This window comes from Toxotes jaculatrix, chromosome 20 (assembly GCF_017976425.1).
Source record: "Toxotes jaculatrix isolate fToxJac2 chromosome 20, fToxJac2.pri, whole genome shotgun sequence".
NCBI classification, from domain to species: Eukaryota; Metazoa; Chordata; class Actinopteri; family Toxotidae; genus Toxotes; species Toxotes jaculatrix.
The window spans coordinates 20,106,792-20,126,600 of NC_054413.1; the positions used below are offsets into that span (position 1 = coordinate 20,106,792).

At 45.9% G+C, this 19,809-nt stretch overlaps 3 protein-coding genes across 9 annotated transcripts; 1 reads left to right on the forward strand and 2 right to left on the reverse strand.

The window, feature by feature from the left end:
• Positions 1-530: 530 nt before the first annotated feature.
• On the reverse strand, positions 531-17,126 carry LOC121200850 (copine-3-like). 4 transcript variants are annotated; one of them, XM_041066378.1, is made up of 15 exons: positions 17,093-17,126; positions 9,416-9,593; positions 8,865-9,044; positions 8,661-8,735; positions 8,470-8,541; positions 7,929-8,009; positions 7,710-7,799; positions 5,780-5,878; positions 5,569-5,655; positions 5,287-5,346; positions 4,915-5,048; positions 3,972-4,078; positions 3,397-3,530; positions 2,973-3,209; positions 531-1,978 (listed from the first exon to the last, which is right to left on the reverse strand). In XM_041066378.1, exons 2-15 carry the CDS (start codon positions 9,572-9,574, stop codon positions 1,829-1,831), a joined length of 1,665 nt encoding a protein of 554 aa, XP_040922312.1. In that variant the 5' UTR covers positions 9,575-9,593; positions 17,093-17,126; the 3' UTR covers positions 531-1,828. The 4 variants fall into 4 exon arrangements, with proteins under 4 accessions (XP_040922312.1, XP_040922310.1, XP_040922311.1 ...); XM_041066376.1 differs by lacking the exon at positions 17,093-17,126 and adding an exon at positions 10,417-10,508 and having other exon boundaries at positions 9,416-9,622; XM_041066377.1 differs by lacking the exon at positions 17,093-17,126 and adding an exon at positions 10,399-10,484 and having other exon boundaries at positions 9,416-9,625.
• LOC121200851 (copine-3-like) lies at positions 10,821-16,820 on the reverse strand. 4 transcript variants are annotated; one of them, XR_005896566.1, is made up of 17 exons: positions 15,747-16,235; positions 15,333-15,505; positions 15,045-15,224; positions 14,887-14,961; positions 14,580-14,651; positions 14,403-14,480; positions 14,227-14,316; positions 13,480-13,578; positions 13,294-13,377; positions 13,095-13,154; positions 12,869-13,002; positions 12,575-12,629; positions 12,316-12,367; positions 12,080-12,213; positions 11,635-11,868; positions 11,115-11,309; positions 10,821-11,013 (listed from the first exon to the last, which is right to left on the reverse strand). XR_005896566.1 is itself a non-coding variant. In XM_041066382.1 (16 exons), exons 2-16 carry the CDS (start codon positions 15,489-15,491, stop codon positions 11,190-11,192), a joined length of 1,626 nt encoding a protein of 541 aa, XP_040922316.1. In that variant the 5' UTR covers positions 15,492-15,505; positions 16,691-16,820; the 3' UTR covers positions 10,821-11,189. The 4 variants fall into 4 exon arrangements, 3 of the variants coding, with proteins under 3 accessions (XP_040922316.1, XP_040922314.1, XP_040922317.1); XM_041066382.1 differs by lacking the exon at positions 15,747-16,235 and adding an exon at positions 16,691-16,820 and having other exon boundaries at positions 10,821-11,309; XM_041066380.1 differs by having other exon boundaries at positions 10,821-11,309; positions 15,747-16,234.
• On the forward strand, positions 16,446-19,781 carry rmdn1 (regulator of microtubule dynamics 1). The gene is made up of 10 exons (XM_041066390.1): positions 16,446-16,635; positions 16,882-16,987; positions 17,729-17,813; positions 17,953-18,112; positions 18,235-18,324; positions 18,410-18,465; positions 18,637-18,724; positions 18,845-18,875; positions 19,041-19,174; positions 19,266-19,781. The coding sequence occupies exons 1-10, from the start codon at positions 16,504-16,506 to the stop codon at positions 19,305-19,307; spliced, it is 924 nt and encodes a 307-aa protein (XP_040922324.1). The 5' UTR covers positions 16,446-16,503; the 3' UTR covers positions 19,308-19,781.
• The last annotated feature ends 28 nt before the right edge of the window (positions 19,782-19,809 follow it).

The following is a 19,809-nucleotide window of genomic DNA, read 5'->3' on the forward strand; positions in this document are numbered from 1 at the left end:
TTCAGATTTTGATTTAAACTTTAAACTTATAAATCCACCCCATTATTATTATTATTATTACTATTATTATTATTATTATTAGGAACGATGCTGACTCCAGTTCTTCCTGAGAGGACAGAGCCAGGAGGACTGAAGGCCGACTGCAGAAACTGTGTCCAACACATGGAGTTTGATGGCAGGACCGTGACCAGAGTCATCTCCCCTGTGTACCGCGCTGAGAGCACGTCCACCAGAGAAACGCCCCAAAGTCTGATGGGATGGTCCAGTAGTTCACATGGACAAACGTGGACATCCAGTGGTCCCTGGAGAACCTGCAGACTTGTGCTTTGATGACATTTGACCTGCTGCAGATTTTGGTCTGTCTCTTTGTTTCTTCAACATTTACCGGGTTCAACAGGCAGTAAACGTGACCGACCATGTCTGTGTCCTGTGTCTGGCAGACACAGGACACAGGACAAACCAGTTTCTCACACTCTGATTGTGCTGATGTCAGCAGTGTTAGTGTTCACAGAGGCATTAACATGAGAAGGTTCTTTTCATACTAAATGTTTAATGATGGAGAAAAAGAAATCTCAACACACTGTTATAATGTTAGGAGTCAGGATATATGAATAACATGATTTACATACATATGTTATTATGATCTGCCACAACAGCTGCAGAAGTCAGACAGTGAGTGTGTCCTGCAGAGGACACCAATGCAAACACACACCAACACGTCCCCTATCGTCATCCTGTGTCCTTGTCATCATCTGAATGTTGTGTTGTTCACCTTTGTTTATCTGCTTATTTAGTAATGTTATAGGTTAGGGTTATACATTTCATGAATGTACAGAATTGGTTGTGAATCTGAGGTGAAAATGTAATATGTGATGTTGTGATATTAAGGAGGTGGCACTAAGATAAAAAAACATCAGTCTAACTGTTCAATCATTTTCTGTAAAAACTGTTCACGTAGAAAACGGTTATTCAATTATTTATCACATTTACATAAAAATACTGATAAAATCAAAAAGTCCACCAGTGCAGATAACATACACATATTTAACATACAAGTGCATTAACATAAACCTAATTTAATATGTGGGGTCAGTAAAATCTGAAGTTTTACTTCCTTTTCTTAAGACAGAGGCATCATCTACTGTTATACAATGTAAACATGCATGTTACCAATCCACTGATATAGTGTTTCACTGCTGGGGTTAACATTCATATGGAAGCACCAAATATTATGTCAATTCAAATACAGAAGTGAATTAAACAAAAACAACACGATGCAACAATTTCTTTTGGTGCAAAATCTACAAAAGTTATTCATGAAACGAACAAACCTATAAATCTGTTACCTCCTCATATGTAAACATCACTGAGGTCTCTACCTGAGCCGTGAACTCCAGCTCTTTCATGTCGAGTTTCTGACCGACTGAACTGAACCTGAGCAGTGTTTCTATGGAAACCAGAGACCTGGAGTCAGGTCGCACTGGCTCCAGCTGATTCCTCACACCGATTGGTAAAATAAGAAATGAGAGGTTTTTAACAAATCTGGCACTTCAGTCACATAAAATCATACGTTAGTGTCACATTACATGAATGTTAACAAATGTTAGGAAATGTTTGACTGTATCTGTGTAATATGGCTGTCGATTATGGCTTTATATTTACAAATCATACGTCACATGCTCATATGACCACGGAGGAGTTGTGGTTATAAGTAATGCACTTTTAGAAAAGGACGTCCAAACTATTTCGGATTGGAGTGGACTTGCCTCCAATAATCTGGATTATATCTGACTGGACATGTGGAGGTGTTATACTGTGGAGATGGTCCTCAGGATACATCACCTGGGGGGGCTGATGCTGAGAGGTCAGGGAGAGGCGTGTCACTGTGGGGGGGCCTCAGATTCATGGCACTGAAGAAGCTTGTCACCTGACCCGGGACTTCTGCCAAGACGCTCTGAGCAAGCATTTCCTGAGGACACTAGAGAGACGGGGCAGAGACAGAGGAACAAGGTGAGCGTGACGAATACTGTACATGCACAACGTCTGGACAGAAACAGCTGGGTGGGGGGTGAGGGTAGGGGGTAACCCTAGCAACCAAACGACGGAGAACGCAGACACAAGCCACAGGCGTCAGTTCACTGCTACAAACCTCTGAAGTCAATCAACAACCACTGAACTGGCGACGGCCACGTTCACAAAACTCCACTTCCGGCCCCTTCACAATAAGAGCTTCCGGTACAAGCTGTCCTGTGATCAAATACAGTCTCTGTTCATCTGCTAAATGTCTGATGAACATGTACCATGTCGTTCTGCTCTTTCAGAATTACAGCAATGCTTTGACATGTGGGGAATTTTTTTTTTTTTAACTTCCTGGCAGGGAGTTAGATGAGAAGATCGGAGCACTGAGCACACGGCTTTAACACGAGGAAACAGTTAGCCTAAATCTGTCCACAGCTACCAGCTCCTCAAAGATCACTGATTAACACAAACTAATCAAAAGCAGAAACTTATATAGACCATAAAAACCATATGGACGTTTTTTTTTGGTAGTTTTATGGAACATTATGTTCCAGGCAGCTGGAGGTGGGGGCAGTTACTGATCCCAGCCAAGAAAAAGTCCAGTTCCTGTAAACAGCATGCATTCTTGAGTTTTCAGCAGAGTATGTCCACACACTGCACATCATGTATTTATTATAATTTATGCAGCTGTGGATAAAATGCAGGGAGGAGGGGGGGGGGAACGGGGTTGGTCGGGGTAACTCCTACATTTCTAGGAAGGACTGGGCTCGCTGGGGGGCTTCAGGCCAAATAAATTGAAGAAGGAGGCCACCTGGTCAGGCAACTCTGCCAGTACACTCTGGGCAAGGGCTGCTGTGCCTGCCTGAAATAAGATGTGAGGACATAATTTAAGGATGCTGAAGAAGCTCAGGTGGCACATGCCTACAAGCACTGTCCTTCATAATTCAGCTTACATTCTGGAACTGCCTGAAGGGAACAAACTGCACGATGTCCCTCATGGCGGCCTCGCCTGCAGCAGAGCGTAAAATACCATCGTCTCCATCCAGGAACTCCATGGCACTGAAGTCTGCCCCACCTACTCCAACTATGATGATGGACATGGGCAGATGAGAGGCGTTGACGATGGCTTGACGGGTCTCATCCATGTCTGTGATGACTCCATCAGTGAGGATGAGCAGAACAAAGTATTGCTGGGAAACAACACAAGAAGCAGAAGTGGAAGTTATTCTTTCATCTCCAGTGATTGTTACTGGGTGGGGAAAAAAAAGAACTGGTTGAGACCATGTTGCACCTGTTTAACCAAAACTACAACAGAAACCTCCACGCAGCAGCTACAGTTCTACCACTTCAACTGATCTTAGACGTCCAGCGACTCACAGAGGCAGTTTGCTGCTGCAGGGCCTGTCTGCCGAAACGGGCCACGTGGTTGATGATCGGGGAAAAGTTTGTGGGACCGTAGAGCTTCACCTGGGGCAGACACTGCTGGTAGGCGTGCACCACACCTTCTATACCTGAAAACAGAACCACCAAAAAACCAGAACCACAACATGATCATCAATCAGTGGAACAAAGATCTGATGTGAGGTGAGGAGACGAACGTTACGTCAACTTTTTCCGTCAATAATTCTTCATTCTATCTACAACAACATAAAACAGAAACATGGAGCATATCCAGCTATGCTTGGTAAATTACTGAACACCTCATTAATTATCAAAGTTGTTGTCATCACTTTTCTGATGACTGGCTAATCAGTTGATTTTATCTCCTCTCTCCTTGTCGTTGCTTATGTTCCTTGTTTGCTCTGAGCATCCAAACCAAACCCAGGAACAGCCTGAGTACGTCACAGCAGCTGTTCTGATCAGACTAACTCCAGCTGTGACTCGCCTCTAAATTCTGTTACTCAGGAAGTAAATGTGCTGATCCGATCACAGTGGCTGTTGTCGACTTTTACCTGCACAAAACGGATTTGATGGATTGAAGTTGATGGGAAACTCGTGGCTGACGTGCCATGTAGGAGGGATCTGGGCTCCAAACCCAAAAGCAGGGAACATCTTGTCACTGCACAAAACAGGTGAAGCAAAGCAGGTGAAGCAAAGCAGGTGTTACAGTCCCAGGAAACGTACTCAGGATGAGAGCAGAGCAGCATGCAACACGTTAACACTGCAGCCAGAGGAGACTCCTACATTACTGCTCCTCACAGCTTCATTCACAGGACAGGACACTCAGGAAGCTCCAGCTTCACGCCGTGAACCCACCAATGAAACGTCACCTCATTTCATCCTTTCACATTATCAAAGAGTGAATTCCATCTCCACACTGAAGGACAGGACTCTGATTTCATTCCTTAGCTCTTAGCTCTTTTCATACATGTAGTTGGAATGAACCTTGATAAGAAGCGAAAGCCGGTCTGAGGTTTTTCTTCACTTCTTCTGCCACAGTCGTAACGGGGAAAAACAGACCGTGGAGCTCATGGTGGACTTCTGTAAACTCACCCCCACCCACATCAATGTGTCAGAGGTGGAACCTTAAGACATCTCTGAGACCTTCTCATGCACCTTCAGTGCCTCCATTATGGCCCAGAAGGTGCAGCGACTGTACTCCCTGAGGAAACTGAACAGAGCTCGCCTACCCCCCCCCCCCCCCCAACAATCTGTACGTATCCCTACTTACTGCCTCATGTATCTGTATATATCAACGCTCTGCATATATTCTACTGTGCATATCCACTCTAATCGATCATATTTAGTCCCTGTTTATATTATTCTGCCATGTATTTATACATCATGTCGGTAATAGTGCACTTTTTATTTAACTTCTGGTTGTTAGGTAAATGTTCAGTGACAGTAAAGCTGAATGTAATCTGATCCAGTCTGTAAGTGTCTCACTGTATTTACCTGTCATAGTCCTGGATCACATTACCCACTGCCCAGGTAGCTGCCAGGTATTCATTATAGCCCTGAGGGTTGATGTAGTGAAGGGACCGAGGGGACTTGGGATCCCCGTTGGAACCTGTGAAGTCAATGGCGATCTGGCCCCAGAGGTGGTGGGATGGGGGGGGGGGCATAAAAACAGAGAAAATCAAATTAAATAAAGCTCTGACAACAACATCATCATCATCACAGATGTTTCCTTAACACATTAAATCCTTATCACAGTTTATATGAAGGGATCATGACGTGCGGGTATGAGGTAAATATTGTGATTCCTCCTTTCTTTTTTTTTTTTTTTTAAAGAGATTCACATAAAAAAATCTGTAGAGCACTCACAGTGAAGTTGATCTGGCAGCCGCCCATTATGAAATCCAGAAACGTGTACTCCTTCACTATCTGCAAACAAACATTGAGGAAATTTCTAAACTATTCACAATTAAAGAAAATTTATTTTTCCCTTTTCTTCTTTGAAACCTGAAAGATTTCACATGCAGCAAGATAAAATACTGGATACCTGTTAGATATTTAAAGAGAACACCTGAGCGTCTCTCTATCTTCTATCTGACTCCACACACTAAACTAAGAAAACAAAGAAAAAAGACTTTGAAACCACAGTACCTTGCACTGTTTAATGATGATAACACCTGAGTTTTTGTATCCTTTCTTCTTCTGTTTCTTCTTACTATTGATGCATTCAAACTCGGCCTAAGAGGACGACAAAGACGCCACAAGTGTCAGGACTGAATGTCCATTGAGGCTCATAAAAAGCTTGTTAAAGGTAAAGTAGGAAAGAAACTTTTTTTAAAAAATGTCATCGTGCTCAGCTCACCGCATACGTCTGAGTCGCCTCCTGTATGTGGCAGAGTGTGGTCTGAAAGGATCCAATAAAGTCGTGAGATCCACTGTTGTTGTAGTCGTAACAGTCGACCTGGGAAACACAGACAGTTACAGAGTCACTTCCATCAATCCAGGTACATTCAACTGACAAATTATCCTCAGTGTGTGGATTTCAAAGACAATGGGACAGAAGCATGCTATGAGGGTGAAGCTTCAAGTGTAAGGCAACACCCTGCTACTGAGCAGGCTATCAGAAACACACACACACACACTAACTGACTAACTGACTAACTGACTGAGGGGGTGAGCACGGGCCTCCCCTCCCTCCTTCAGAGCAGGACACAGAGTACCTGATCAGGACCGGAGCACCGTCAGTGCTGAGAGAACAGGTGGGAGACAAACAGGTCTAAACACAGAATGAAGTACCAACCAGCACAGATGAGACAAACTGTGATGCTACAGTCAGTCTGAGATGAGCAGCTAAGAAAGCTCATGGATAACTGACAGTGGTCCATCTTAACGGAAAACCTCCACCTTTTGGGAAACTGACCCATTGGTCAACTTACCTGTGGACAGTGGTGAAAACTAACTCAGTACATTTACTCGAGTGCTGTAGTTAGTGCTGTAGTTAGAGAGTAACCTGACAGCAGGTGGACAGGCAGTGGTTCACTAACCAGTCAGTTTCACCTCTGACTTGTAAATTTTCCTGATGATACTTTTACTTAATTATGATTTTAAATATTTAAAGGAGAATTACACTGTTGTATCGGTACTTTAAATAAAGAACAGGCTCTAAGTGCTTCCTCCACCTCTGGCTGTTGATAAATAATGTATGACAGTTCACCATACATGTTACTGTTATCAGTGACTCCCTGGTAGTTTGCTGGCTCTGGTGCTCCAAGTATTTTCCATCACATGGTCTACAGAGTTTTTATTCCATACGTTTTAGAAAGAAAATATACTGAACATGAAATAAGTGATGGAGCCAGGTGTCTGTGCAAAGATCAGCTTCAATGTAAACAGGAAAACCAGCACGTCTGACAAAGAGGCACCAGATCCAGATCTAGATAATTACTAATAATGTAGCTGTACTCTAAGTTTATATTTGGTCCCTTTGGTCTGTGTCCCGCTGTCTCATCACACTGTCAACATGAAGCACTGAAGCCAATGATCAACCAAGGACACAATGATTTTGGTCACTACACTCTCATCACCTGACAGGTAAGTTCACCAATAGGCCAGACTCCTCGGAAATGCGTGTACTCCTTTAAGATGGATACAGATGCGTCCAGGACTTTGACCCGTCCTCTCAGAGACACTGCATCCTTCACATGAACAGCACTCAAACCATTTACAGTAAACTCACTTGCACTGTTGACTTGAAAGCATCTCTTCCTGATAAGTGTGCTTCAATGGGATTAAAGGACGGAAACAAAAAACAACAGACATAAACTAATGCTTACACACATTTCCTTATTTGTACCAAGATTACCGAGCCCTGAAACATGCACAAGATCAAGGTGACCAATAAAAACGAGGACAGGGTTCTCATTTTCATTTCCACCACAGACGGGTTGGAAAAACATCATGTAACATGTTATAATGAACACATGAAACAAGCCGCATCTTCATTTGATTTATACCTTGAAACTATCATCATATTTACATCCATCACTGAATGAGACAGTTGTAATTATTTTAGGTGATAAACTCTTACATTCTGAGAAGCGGAGTCAGTTAACTGAAAATTAACCTGCAGCTGGTTCTGGAACTGATACTCAGCTCGGGCTCTGGGAAACTGTGATGGACTCTTTCTTTTCTAATCTCTTAAATTTTACAAACCAAACCATTAATCGTTTAATCAATGATTATTTTCGTTATAAATTAATCTGCACTCTGTGCGTGTGCGTGTGTGTGTGTACCTTTATGGATTTCTCCACGTCACCTCCACACAGTGACTGCAGTGGGATACGGAAGCGTCTCCATGTTGGGTTTAGGTTGTTTTTCACCACCTGCACAACGCCACAGATTATCAAACAGACATTTGGACCGCGCCATGATCTCCGTGACAAAAGAATCTAATTAAAAGCATCTACTCTGCATCAGAGAGACAGCGTGGTAGAAACCCGGTGCATCTGTACCTCCGTCCTGTGAGCCAGTTGCCATCCAGTTTCTGTCTGCTTGTAGAATTCCAGGAAGGGGTCGGACTTCCCAAAGAAATCCTGGAAATAAACATGAAAATAAATTTGCAACTGCACCAAATAAATGACTTGTTATTACTCTAAAACTGGGCGACTGAGTACTGACTGAGTACGTACAGAGTTTATATTCTAAAGTGTATAACGGCAGCTTCACCACAGATATATAGGCCAGAGGTAATAAATTTAGTTCATCACACCACTGTGACACTAGACTGGATCATACACGATCGAGCTGTATTGAGCTTTAATTACACCTCCCACCGTATCTGTGTTTACATGCTGTAATTTATTCATGCTGCTGGAGCTACATCCAGGTGACACATGGCGTGAGCTGAAGGTCTGCAGTGAAATGGCTTCTCATTTTGTACGTTACTGAGAAGCAGCAGATCCCTGTGACATTTCTGAAGTTTTAACTCCACTAAGATCATGTGCATTAACGTTTCTGAATTCGTAAACAGAATCCAAACAGAGTGATCAGTACCTTTTTATCCAGTTTTCTAGCTGCAACTTCAAGTTCCACCACCCTGTTGTCTGTTCTCTCCTCAGCACAGATCTACAAACCAAGAAACACTGTGTTACAGTTAACATGAAATAAGAGCAAATACACCAGGAACACGTGAACACTTAGAACCAAATACCCCTGATGATCCAGTCTGAATGAAAGCTACTCACAGTAATGGTTCCTTTGCCTGCAGGCCTCTTGTCCTTCATGACGAGCGGCCTTGTTAGTTTCTTTGAAGACACAATCTGAACAGAAAAACCCCTTTTCTGAATCGCACAGTTTTCTTAGCTATCACAGGAAATGCCACACAAGAAAGAAAGAGGCATGATGGGTAAGTATGATGAATGAGCTGTTGTAGCAAACAGAGGTCTCACCTGTCCCAGGGTACACTCCGTCTCTCCCAGGAAGTCAGCATCATGCAGACTGCAGTTTTCGCTGTCAATGTCGTACACTTCAAACTTCAGCTTCTGCACCATCTCAAAGTAGTAGTCGACGACAAAGCTCTTGGAGAAGCTGGGATTAAGGCAGTTCTGTATTTTCTCCGTCCGGCCAATCTAACACAGACACACGTCACAGAGTCACGTCTCGGTCACACTCTCTTATGACTCACAGCAGGTACGGACATTTCCAAAGTGACAGCAACCTCAACTGAGGGACATATAGTGAAAATACTTAAGGACGGGGACAGTTTTGGCCTTTTAGATCAGCAGTGATACCTGGTGTTTTGACTTACATTAGGGTGAAGGGATGAAATGTGAATCTCAGTGTGCTGGAATCTGTTTTATGTGCATGATAAAACCAAATCCCCCGAGCAGTGAATGAGCACGTGCTCATGGCGTGAGCACTACGTGTACCTGCACCTCTGCTGATCTGAGGTTTGATGTTACTGGATATGCTGGACATGTCTGTGTGTGCGCCCACTCACCTCACACCACTGGGGCCCAGAGGTTTTCATGAAAAGCACACAGAGGGGGTCGGACTTTGAGAAGGCGTCCATGTCCAGCAGATTGTTACAGGAGATGCTGAGGGCCACCTTGGTCACACAGTCCGTGACGCTCGGACCCGGGTTTCCACCTGCTGCCATCACAGCCTGGAGAACACACGCTCACAGACACACACACACACACAAGAACTGACAAACACAAACATGCAACAAACAGAAGGGAACATTTAATCTGCCACACCCACAGTCAGACAAGTGATGGCGGGGTACATCTCCACCCTGGGCAGGAGATAATACCAGTAACACTGTTCATTAGGCCACTTTAGCTAAATCAAAGTGCAGAGTTTCTCACCGGGTTTGGAACTGTCTAAAACTAATTCACCATACACACTGACAGGCGCAGATACGTGTAGCCTGCCAAGAGAAGCGAGCAAACACGCCAAACCGCGTTCAAAAATCTGCTTATAAACGGGTTTATGGATATAAACGCCTAGCAGGTAGAATAAATCTCATGTAGGAAATCTTACGGACTCTTTTAGTAAATTCGGCCAACACCGGATCCACTCAGAGCCCCTTGTTTGAATAAAATCTCGGCCTCAAACCGGCTGCACGGTGGACGGGACCGTCCCCGCCCCGAGCCGGGCTAACGTTACCCGCAGCCTGTGCCTGAAAACACGCAAAGTCTAAGTAATTATGGAGCCTGTCCGTTTGAGACAACTGACTGACACTGCGGGGGACATAACGTTAGACAGCTAGATAATGTTCCCACATAGCGTTTAGAGTTTAACTTGAAGGAGTAAACTCTGCTGTTTATTTAAGCTAACGGTCACATGATACCGAGGAAAATAAAACACGGGTCCTGCGTCAGACACGTAAGTTAGCAACAGCTAATAAAAACTACATTTATTTTGAAAGCGACAGGTACACGGAGTCCAGAGCTGTCTTCGCTTTGCTCGTCCTGTCTGGTTATCCGGTTAACCTACCTGGTTACCCAGTTAGCTGCCCGCTGTGTGTGGATGTTACCACGAACGACAACTCGATAAAAACTCGCTGTTCTGGTGGGCGGTGCCCAGTGCGTTCGTTTGCATATACGGGGTCACCCGGCAGGCGGCGGCAGACGGCGGCAGACACTGACCAAAGCTCTCCGTATGTCCGAGGTTCATCAAATTAATTTAGCAGAGAAGGTAAAATAAATATAACACGTTGTGTGTGTGTGTGTGAACTGTGGCTCTGTGCACACCTGGACACATCTGGACTCAATGTTCAGATTCACCTGTTCCAGGAATCAGGGTTTGTAGCTTGTTTTCTGGCAGCATTCCCTCAAATTCAGCAGAGAAAAGAAAATAACACAGGGAGAAGACTGAAAAACATGTAGACAACAAAGAAATATACACAAAACAACATTTAATCCACAGAGCCATACCAACATGTCAGGCAATGCATTCTTAGTGCACAGGGTACAATGTGATTACTTTGATTGGGATTGATGGGGATTTCATGCATCTGTCTTCTCTTATGAACTTTACATCATGTCAGATCTAATTTTGGACAAATCCAGTCATGGGTTTGGGGTTTGTTGTGATTTCTATTTTTATTGTTTTTTGTTTTTTTTTTTTACCCCACATTCAGCACATGTTGTAAAGAGCAGTGTTTGGCACTGGTTTGTACCGATAGCTACAGTAAACACAGAAAGACAGAGACAAGAGATGCAGGCAAGTGGTAAATATGAGGTATTCAGGTTAAATGTCACACCTTTCTAGGACGGCTCAGAGACATTGAATAAATTAGGGGGTTTCAGCTTGTAAGAGTTGAAGAAGGTGGACACTTGATCAGGCAGCTCGGCCAGGACGCTCTGGGCGAGGGCCACGTTGTTCCCCTGCAACGACAATGACACAAGAAAAAGCTCTTAGAGTCCATGTTGACAGTGTTTGGGCCTGATTGTGTGGTTTGACAGAGCTCACTGGGACACAGTCGTTTACCACACGTCAGCTCAGTAACACATACTCTGTATGTGTCTGTGCTATTGACCAATGAAATCGCAGGGAGGCTGGAGCGAGGGCAGGTGGGCAGGGCGGTGTGTTTGGGCCTTACATCGATGTGAGGGCAGCAGGAGCCGCTGACAAGAACAAAACTAACATAAAACTGAACTGTATACACACTCACTCTGTAACGGCTGCACAGAGCTATGTGCTGCTGCTCACCTGGAAATATCTGAAAGGCACAAACTGGACGATGTCTCTGGAGGCGACATCACCGGAGGGCGAACGCAGCAATCTGTCATCGCTGTCGAGGAACTCCATGGCGCTGAAGTCTGCCCCGCCCACACCCACTATGATGATAGACATGGGCAGACGAGAGGCCTCCACGATGGCGGCGCGTGTCAGGTCCATGTCTGTGATCACGCCATCTGTGATGATGAGCAGCACAAAGTATTGCTGCAGATGGACAGAGAGAACAGATCAGACAAACAGAGCACGAAGACACAATCAGTTCCTCATGTTTCAACATGGTCTTAGAATATTATCCTACTCTGAGTTTAAGTTTGATCATTTACCGTTGCTTGGCTCACAACTATCTGATCTCAGAAAGTCCTCAGGTTTCACACAGACCACTGAGCGTTTCAGCACCTGCTCTGCAGCCACTTACTGAGGCCATGTTCTGCTGGAGAGCTTGTCTGGCGAAGCAGGCGACGTGGTTGATGATCGGAGAAAAGTTGGTGGGACCCCAGAGCTTCACCTGGGGAAGACACTGCTGGTACGCATGCACCACACCTTCTATGCCTGCAACACACACACACAGACGAGTGTAAGGCAGCAAATTGCAGCATTACAGAACAACTTTTAACAGGCAAACACAGTTAAGACAAACTTAAACCTGCCTACCTGCACAGAATGGATTTGATGGATTGAAATTGATGGGAAACTCATGGGAAACCTGTAAGTATGATTCATAAATAGATAAATGTAGAAAAGATTTAGAATAAAGTCCACGATGTCTCTGTCCCTGCCAGCCAGGTACATGACAACACGTCACCGTCACGCCTGAGGCTGAGAACACGTCAAAACATTTTAAACCATCACAATTAAACCAAACGTCTTTGATTTGAACACCTGTCCTTTTAACAACAGACATTTTTCATACCTGCCAGGTGGGAGGGACCTGGGCTCCAAAACCAAAAACAGGAAACATCTTGTTACTGTACAGAATGAGAGAAAAATCGGAGTTTAGGTGAACACACATTAAAGATTAAAGAGGATTTACATCTAAATCCTGTGGACTGTGATCTCTGCAAGAAGAAACTGCATCTGTGTCGCTCAACACACAGATGAAGAAATAAAATTAAAAATGGTTCTTAATAAACCAAGACCAGTGTCTCCATTACTCTGAAAACCACTAAACACAAATTCATCAACTTAAAGTGGTTAATGGGTTCACCTGTCATAGTCCTGGATGACATTACCCACCGCCCAGATGGCTGACAGGTATTCATTATAGCCCTCAGGGTTGATGTAGTGGAGGGACTGTGGAGAGCGAGGATCCCCGTTAGAGCCTGTGAAGTCTATGGCGATCTGAACCAGAACAGAGAAGAAAAGGGTCAAGATGCAGGAGCTTGGTAACGTAACACAGCGTAGGTGCAAAGTAATGATGTTTCCAGACTCACAGTGAAGTTGATCTGACAGCCCCCCATGATATAATCCAGGAAGGTGTACTCCCTCTGCACCTGGGAGGGTGGACATTATGTTGACTGAGTGCCGTCACGCCATGAACACCAGCACTTACACATGTGTGAAGATGTATGTAAACACACGTGGTCTAAGACTACGGCTCACAGACAGAAAACAGAGGTGAAAGGTCGTTACCTGGCACCGCTTGATGCAGACGACTCCAGAGTTTTTATAGTTTTTCTTCTTTAACTTCTTTGGATTAATAAACTGAAATTCGGCCTGCAGGTGAGGAGCAGGAGACATTTCAGTGCCAGTGTTCGCACAAACGAATAACTGCTGTTTTATTGGCTGGAATCAAATTCACACACACAAAAGGCGCACCGGCAAAACGTGAGTTCCCATCTGCATCTCTGCGAGCGTGGCTTTAAAGCTCCCGATAAGGTCATGGGAGCCGCTGACGTGATGGTCGTAACAGTCCACCTGAGGACAAACACAGAGACTTCCTGTGACAGGAGACATGACTTTCCTGCAGCCGTGTTCAAACACTGCTGCCGACATTCATCTGAGCATGTTTCCATTCTAATGGAGAAGCAGTGTTAAAAAGTGCAAACTGAGAAACATTAGTTTTGTCTGACTACTGAAAAAAATCCCCCTAAACTCCAACGATCACATGTGTGTGATTTAAACAGAGTAAGAACACACAGCGCTCAGCGTCTGTGGTCAGTGAGGACGCTTCATGTTGTACCTGTCAGATCCTAAAAGAAATCACAAAGGTCACGGCTCACGTGCACAAATAACCAGTAACATGTCAGTGTCAGTGTAAATGCAGGAAGTGAACTGAGTCAAAAGAGCGTAGGAAAAAATGCAGACCTTCACGTGGCGGCGTCATGCACACACACACATCGCCTATCCGGTCGGGCCGCGAGCGCTCCTTTAAGTTTGGGAGCGTTTTAAGATGGAGGGAAAACGCAGGTAAAAGATGAGTTAGTAGTGTGTTAGAGTCACATGGTCAAACAAGCAAACTCTAAAAAAAAAAATAATAAAAAGAAGAGAGAAATCTACTGTTCGGGGGTCGGGAGGCGGGGGTGTATGTAAAGGTAAACTACAGTGGTTAAAAAAAACATTTACCTTTATGGGCTTCTCCACGTCTCCTCCACAGAGAGCTCGCAGTGAGATGCGGAAGGGTCTCCATGTCGGGTTGAGGTTGTTGTTTATCACCTGCGTGAACAAGCTGAGATGAAGCACGAGTCTGAAATCACTGAGAAGAAGCAGGTGAAGCTGCTGCTGCAGGTAAAGATGTGTACCTCCGTCCTGTGAGCCAGCTGCCATCTGTTCTCCGTCTGCTTGTAGAATTCCAGGAAGGGGTCGGACCACCACAAATACTGAACAACCACACCCCATCAGCAGTTGACAGTCATTAAAGGGCAGTTCAAATAAAAAAAAAAGAACCACAACGTCAAAACTCAAACGACCGTCGTTACCTTTTTGTCCAGCCTGCGGGCGGACACCTCAAACTCTGCCACTCTGGTGTCTGTTATTTCCTCCGCACAGATCTATTACAAACACACACAAAAAAACAACACAGTGATCAAAACTCGTTTAGGTTTGGGCAGTTTTGTACTTTCTAACTCTTCTGAATAAACTTTTTTAGTATGTCACGTAGAGACGAGCTGAGAAAAGCAGCTCAGGGTGCTGATGTGAGGCTGTGATCCAGTCTGCCTGAGCACACTGCTGTCCAACCTGTCCACACACACAGTCTCAACTCATCACCTCTATACGTCAACTCACTGTGATGGTCCCGTGGCCTGCAGGCCTCTTGTTTTTCAGCAACAAGGGTCGAGTCATCTGCCTGTTGGAAACAATCTGGACACGGAACATCGTCAGCATCACGGAACAGTGAAAACACAGAGCAACGACCAAGGTTTTCTTTTAAAGGGGAAACTCACCTGGCCCAGGGTGCATTCAAGCTCCCCGAGAAAGTCGTCGTCGCTCAGGTCATAGGTGTCATTGTCAATGTCAAACACGCAGAACTTCAGCCTCTGCACCATCTCGAAATAGTAGTCGATGACAAACTTCTTGGCAAACTTTGGATTCAGGCAGTTCAGGATCATCTCGGTGCGCCCAAACTGACTCCCAAAGAAAACACATGCACCCAACATCAGATCACAGACCAGATACAGGGTGGACCAGATCACTGGTCCAGCTGGAAACCATCAGCCAGACCTCATACAGACCTCATACCACTGGGAGCCTGAAGTGTTGATGTACAGGGCGCACAGAGGGTCCGACTTCGAGAAGACGTCCATGTCCATGAGGTTCTCACAGGAGATGGTCAGCTCCACCTTCGTGGCCAAATGGGTGGCTCCCGGCCGTGGGGCCCCACCTGAGGCCATGGCAGCCTGTTGCACTAAGATGATCACAGATGTGAAGTTAGTCGGTTAATTCACAGTCAGAGAGCGGGAACGTGAGGCCGTGAGCCCGCTGCGTGATGGTGCTAGCACACCGCCAGCTCTTTAAACATGCGGTGCTTTGGTGGGTGTGGCGACGCCCGGAGCAACAAAACGAGCCCCGCCACCGCCCAAAAACTGGTCTCCCCGGCAACACGTTACCTCCTCACACCAGCTCACAGCTCGCGCACACTCATTTACCTGTTCGGTTGTTCACAAGTAGAATATCTTCCTCCCGTCTTCGCTCGTTCCTGTGACACGTTTATCTGACAACAACAGCTGAGGACCCGGGCACCGCCCCGCGGCCCCGCCTCCGCTGGCCTCTGTGTGTGTGTGTGCGCGTGTGTGTGTGTGTGTGTGTGTGTGCGCGCGCGCGCGCGCGTGTGCATGCGTGCGTGTGCGTGCATGTGTGTGCAGCGTTGTTCGCACTAAAATTAAACCAAGAAAACTTCACAGCCGCAGAATCCCCTGCGTAAAGTCACGGCGGAACTCTGAGCGCGGCTTGTTTCTCATCGACTGTATTTGCGGGGAACAGGCGTCTGTGGTGCGTTCAAGAAAGAAAGAGTTTTAACAGAACTTCCGGTGTTAGAGCCAGTTCACACTGCTCCGGTTTGACCGTTTGTTTTTAATAAAGCTGAGTCTGAGTTTAAAGAAGATTAAAGAGGGCTATTACACACACACACACACTCACACACACACACAATGTGTGCCAAAAGACGACCGGAAGTAGAACTAAATAAAAAGTAGAAAATAAAAAAAGGATAAGAGTAAAGAGTTTTTAAATAAATAACTGTAAACGGTAACCTCAGGAGTGTCGGGTTTAAGGTGAACTTTGCAGTAAAGTATTTGTGTCTGTTTTGAAACGCTGTGTGCTCCTGAATGCTCCCCGCGCGTCTCTGCTATAAGTCCGTGATTCCGCGGACTCTCCTGACGTGTGAGCGTCTGGACATCGGACTCGATGGCTGGGAGGCTGCTAGCTCGGTCTGTCTGCAGGACTTTACCGGCGTCCGGTGCAGTAAGAGGCACCGGAGCCAGAGGGACCGGCCGGTTTTACTGGACCACTTCCCGGAGGACTGCGGCTGCTCTGACCGTAAATAACGACTCGTTACTCAGTGTTGTTTTCCTGCAGGGCGCTGTTTGTTTACCTGTTTACAGATGCGCTCTGTGCTGAAGTAGGTGAAAGGGCAGCAGCTCGAACTGAGAGAGGGGGGGCTCAGTCAGGCCTGGGGGGGCGGAGGGGGGGTTCTATGATTAACCTGCTTTTAGTTTAAAGTTGGTTAAAGCTGAAGAACCTGAGGTGAACTCAGACTGAAACGGTCCCTCTCACTGTGCGCAGGGCGGAGGAGTCGCTCTCCTCCTGGGCCTCCCTGCGCTCTCCTGCCTGGGCTGTGGAGCTTATCAGCGGGTGCAGAGGTCGGCCGTGCTCCACGCTGCGGGGAAAGGTACCGTCCTCATCACCTGGTCCGCGTCTCAGGACCAGCTCCGAGACCAGAACACGGACAACATCTGTCTCCCAACAAAGAATCTCTGTGACTCACAGCACACACACACACACACACACACACACACACACACACACACACACAGACAGACACACACACACACACACACACACACACACACCCAGACAGACAGACACAGACAGACACAGACAGACAGACACAGACAGACAGACAGACAGACACACACACACACACCCAGACAGACAGACACAGACAGACACAGACAGACACAGACAGACAGACACAGACAGACAGACAGACAGACAGACACACACACACACCCAGACAGACAGACACACACACACACACACACACACACACAGCATCACAGTGCGGGTCACTGCTCTGTCACTGTTACTCTGCCGCTTTACTGAATCCAGCAAAGACCGGAACACGAACTCTGCAAGTACACATATAACACATGTAAAGAACAGTTACAGACGTCACTCTGTATGTCCAAGGGGGACATCTGATCATGAACTGACAACAGTAAGCAAACACTGGAAAAGAAGCACCTGCACCAGGGGCCCCAGACCTCCAGGGGCCCCCAAAGCCCCATCTTTACTCCTTCTTTCTACATTATTTGATTATTTGCAGATTTATAATAAGTTCAATCATCATGTGTCTCCCACACTGATGGTAGAGTGTCTGAACTTGCTGTGGTGTTTTGTGCCGGTGCAGAGGAGGTGCTGGAGCAGGCTGATTACCTGTACAGCTGTGCAGAGACGGAGAAGCTCTACCAGCTGCTGCTGCAGTACAGGGACAGGTGAGGACAGCGCTCATTCACACTGCCGCTGGAACCAGTTCCTGCCTGCTCTCCGCTACCAGAGGGCACCTGCATCAAACATTTAAAACACACACACATAATGACTAATGGCTGGGTCACACACATCATGTCCATCCAGTGAGGATGCAGAGTTCCTGTGGAGGCTGGCCCGGGCGTCTCGTGACCTGTCCCTCCTGCCCAAAATGGAGGCCGAGCAGAAGAAGCAGCTGACGTTCGAGGCCTTCGAATACGCCAAGAGGGCTCTGGAGAAAGACGACAAGTGTTTTGCAGCACACAAAGTAAGACAGACTTTTTAGTTTCTTATTTTCTTTACCAATCAGTGACACCTGCACTAAGTTTACCAGCCCAGTGTCTTTAAAAGAGCTCTAACCCTCTGAGCTTTGTTCCTTTCCTGATGCAGTGGTACGCTGTGTGTCTCAGCGATGTCGGGGACTACGAGGGAGTCAAGGTGAAAATTGGAAATTCATACATCATCAGGGACCATCTAGAGGTGAGAGGACACTTGGGTCAATGCGGTTTATCAGTGTATCACACTGATCTGTACTCTGAACACGAATCGTGTTTGTTTTTCCCAGAGAGCCATCGAGCTCAACCCCAAAGACGCCACGTCCTTACACATCCTGGGATACTGGTGAGACTTTTATTTCAGTGCACGAAGGAAAACGTGGATCTGAATTTAAAAAACGCTTTTTAAAAACATCTTTGAAACTGTTTGATGAGGAAGAACAGAGCACACACACACTCACACAGGGCAGCTTCAGGCCTTCCACTCAGGGAAATCCTCACGTCTGGTCTCTCTCAGGTGCTTTGCGTTTGCTGAGTTGCCGTGGTATCAACGCAAGGTGGCTGCTGTCATTTTTTCATCGCCACCTGTGTCCACATATGAGGAGGTGAGGACTCCTCTGTCTCTATGACTCATTTGGCTCCTTAATGCAGAGAGCTCTGTCCCCTCTTGGTTTTCTTCTTTCTTCACCCACATGGATGAAGTCGTGTTTCTCTGTCTCTTCCAGGCTTTGAGATTCTTCCTGAAAGCTGAAGAAGGTAAAACACTGCACATGTTAATAAACTCACAGAGGCAGTGACTGAAAAAACGTCTGCAGCCCAGAGTCTGAGGCACGTCAGCACAGCGCTGCGCTCGTGCACCATTCCTTTAAAGCTTTAAGATTCCTCCACTGAACACGAACTTCTACGTGTTTTATTTTTCAGTTGATCCAAACTTCTACAGCAAAAACCTGCTGATGCTCGGGAAGACCTACGTGGGCCTGAAAGACAAGCAGAACGCTCTGCTCTGGTTAACCAAGGCCAAAGAGTACCCTGCTCACACACTGGAAGACAAGGAGGTGTGTGCACGGATGTGGTTTCACTGTGTTTGTGTGAAGGTAATGATGTGAACACACTCAGCTGGTTCTCCGTACCTTTGTTCCTCTGCAGGTTCACAGAGAAGCTGCTGAGCTGCTGAAGAAGCTGGGATGAAGCTGTTTACACCTCTGAGGGGAACATGACGCCTTCCACCACTTTTACACTGTTAATGATGACTAAAACCTTTTCATGATTTTGTAATTATTAATAATTAGTAGAACTAGTAAGTGGCCTTACACACAGGAGTCACTCATGCCTTTGAGATAATGAGCCAGTGTCTGAACATCCAGCTTGTTCATGAGACCAGTCGCTGCCTGTGAAAGAAAACCCGCTGATTGTACACAACATTTTTCAGACTGATCCGTGTTTGACCACTTTCATCACCCGTCTGTATCTGCAGACTAACTGTTCAACAGCCGGCGACTGAACTGGAACGCGGGCTTTGTTTGTTTGTTTGTTTGTAATAATGTCTTATTTGTCTTCTGACATTTAATGAATCCATTCCTGAGCAGAGAAGAGACTGAACTTTCTGTGTCTTACAGATCTGTGACAGCTGTTAAAACACTAAATGACAGATTATAACTTGCAGTGTGTGTGTCTGTGTGATTCCAATAAC

Bases quoted from the DNA above. Each gene is read 5' to 3' on its own strand.
- LOC121200851 (XM_041066382.1), bottom strand. From the start codon at position 15,491: ATGGCCTCAGGTGGGGCCCCACGGCCGGGAGCCACCCATTTGGCCACG. The intron at 14,962-15,044 runs GTGAGTTTCCCC...TTCCGTGTCCAG, and splicing joins TTGAATGCACCCTGGGCCAG to ATTGTTTCCAACAGGCAGAT. The intron at 13,579-14,226 runs GTAAATGTTTTT...GTTTGTCCTCAG, and splicing joins ACGTGGAGAAGCCCATAAAG to GTGGACTGTTACGACCATCA.
- rmdn1 (XM_041066390.1), top strand. From the start codon at position 16,504: ATGGCTGGGAGGCTGCTAGCTCGGTCTGTCTGCAGGACTTTACCGGCG. The intron at 18,466-18,636 runs GTGAGACTTTTA...GGTCTCTCTCAG, and splicing joins TTACACATCCTGGGATACTG to GTGCTTTGCGTTTGCTGAGT. The intron at 18,725-18,844 runs GTGAGGACTCCT...TGTCTCTTCCAG, and splicing joins CTGTGTCCACATATGAGGAG to GCTTTGAGATTCTTCCTGAA.
- LOC121200850 (XM_041066378.1), bottom strand. From the start codon at position 9,574: ATGGCAGCAGGTGGAAACCCGGGTCCGAGCGTCACGGACTGTGTGACC. The intron at 8,010-8,469 runs GTACTGATCACT...GTTTATTTCCAG, and splicing joins CTAGAAAACTGGATAAAAAG to GATTTCTTTGGGAAGTCCGA. The intron at 5,879-7,709 runs GTACACACACAC...TGTGTTTCCCAG, and splicing joins ACGTGGAGAAATCCATAAAG to GTCGACTGTTACGACTACAA.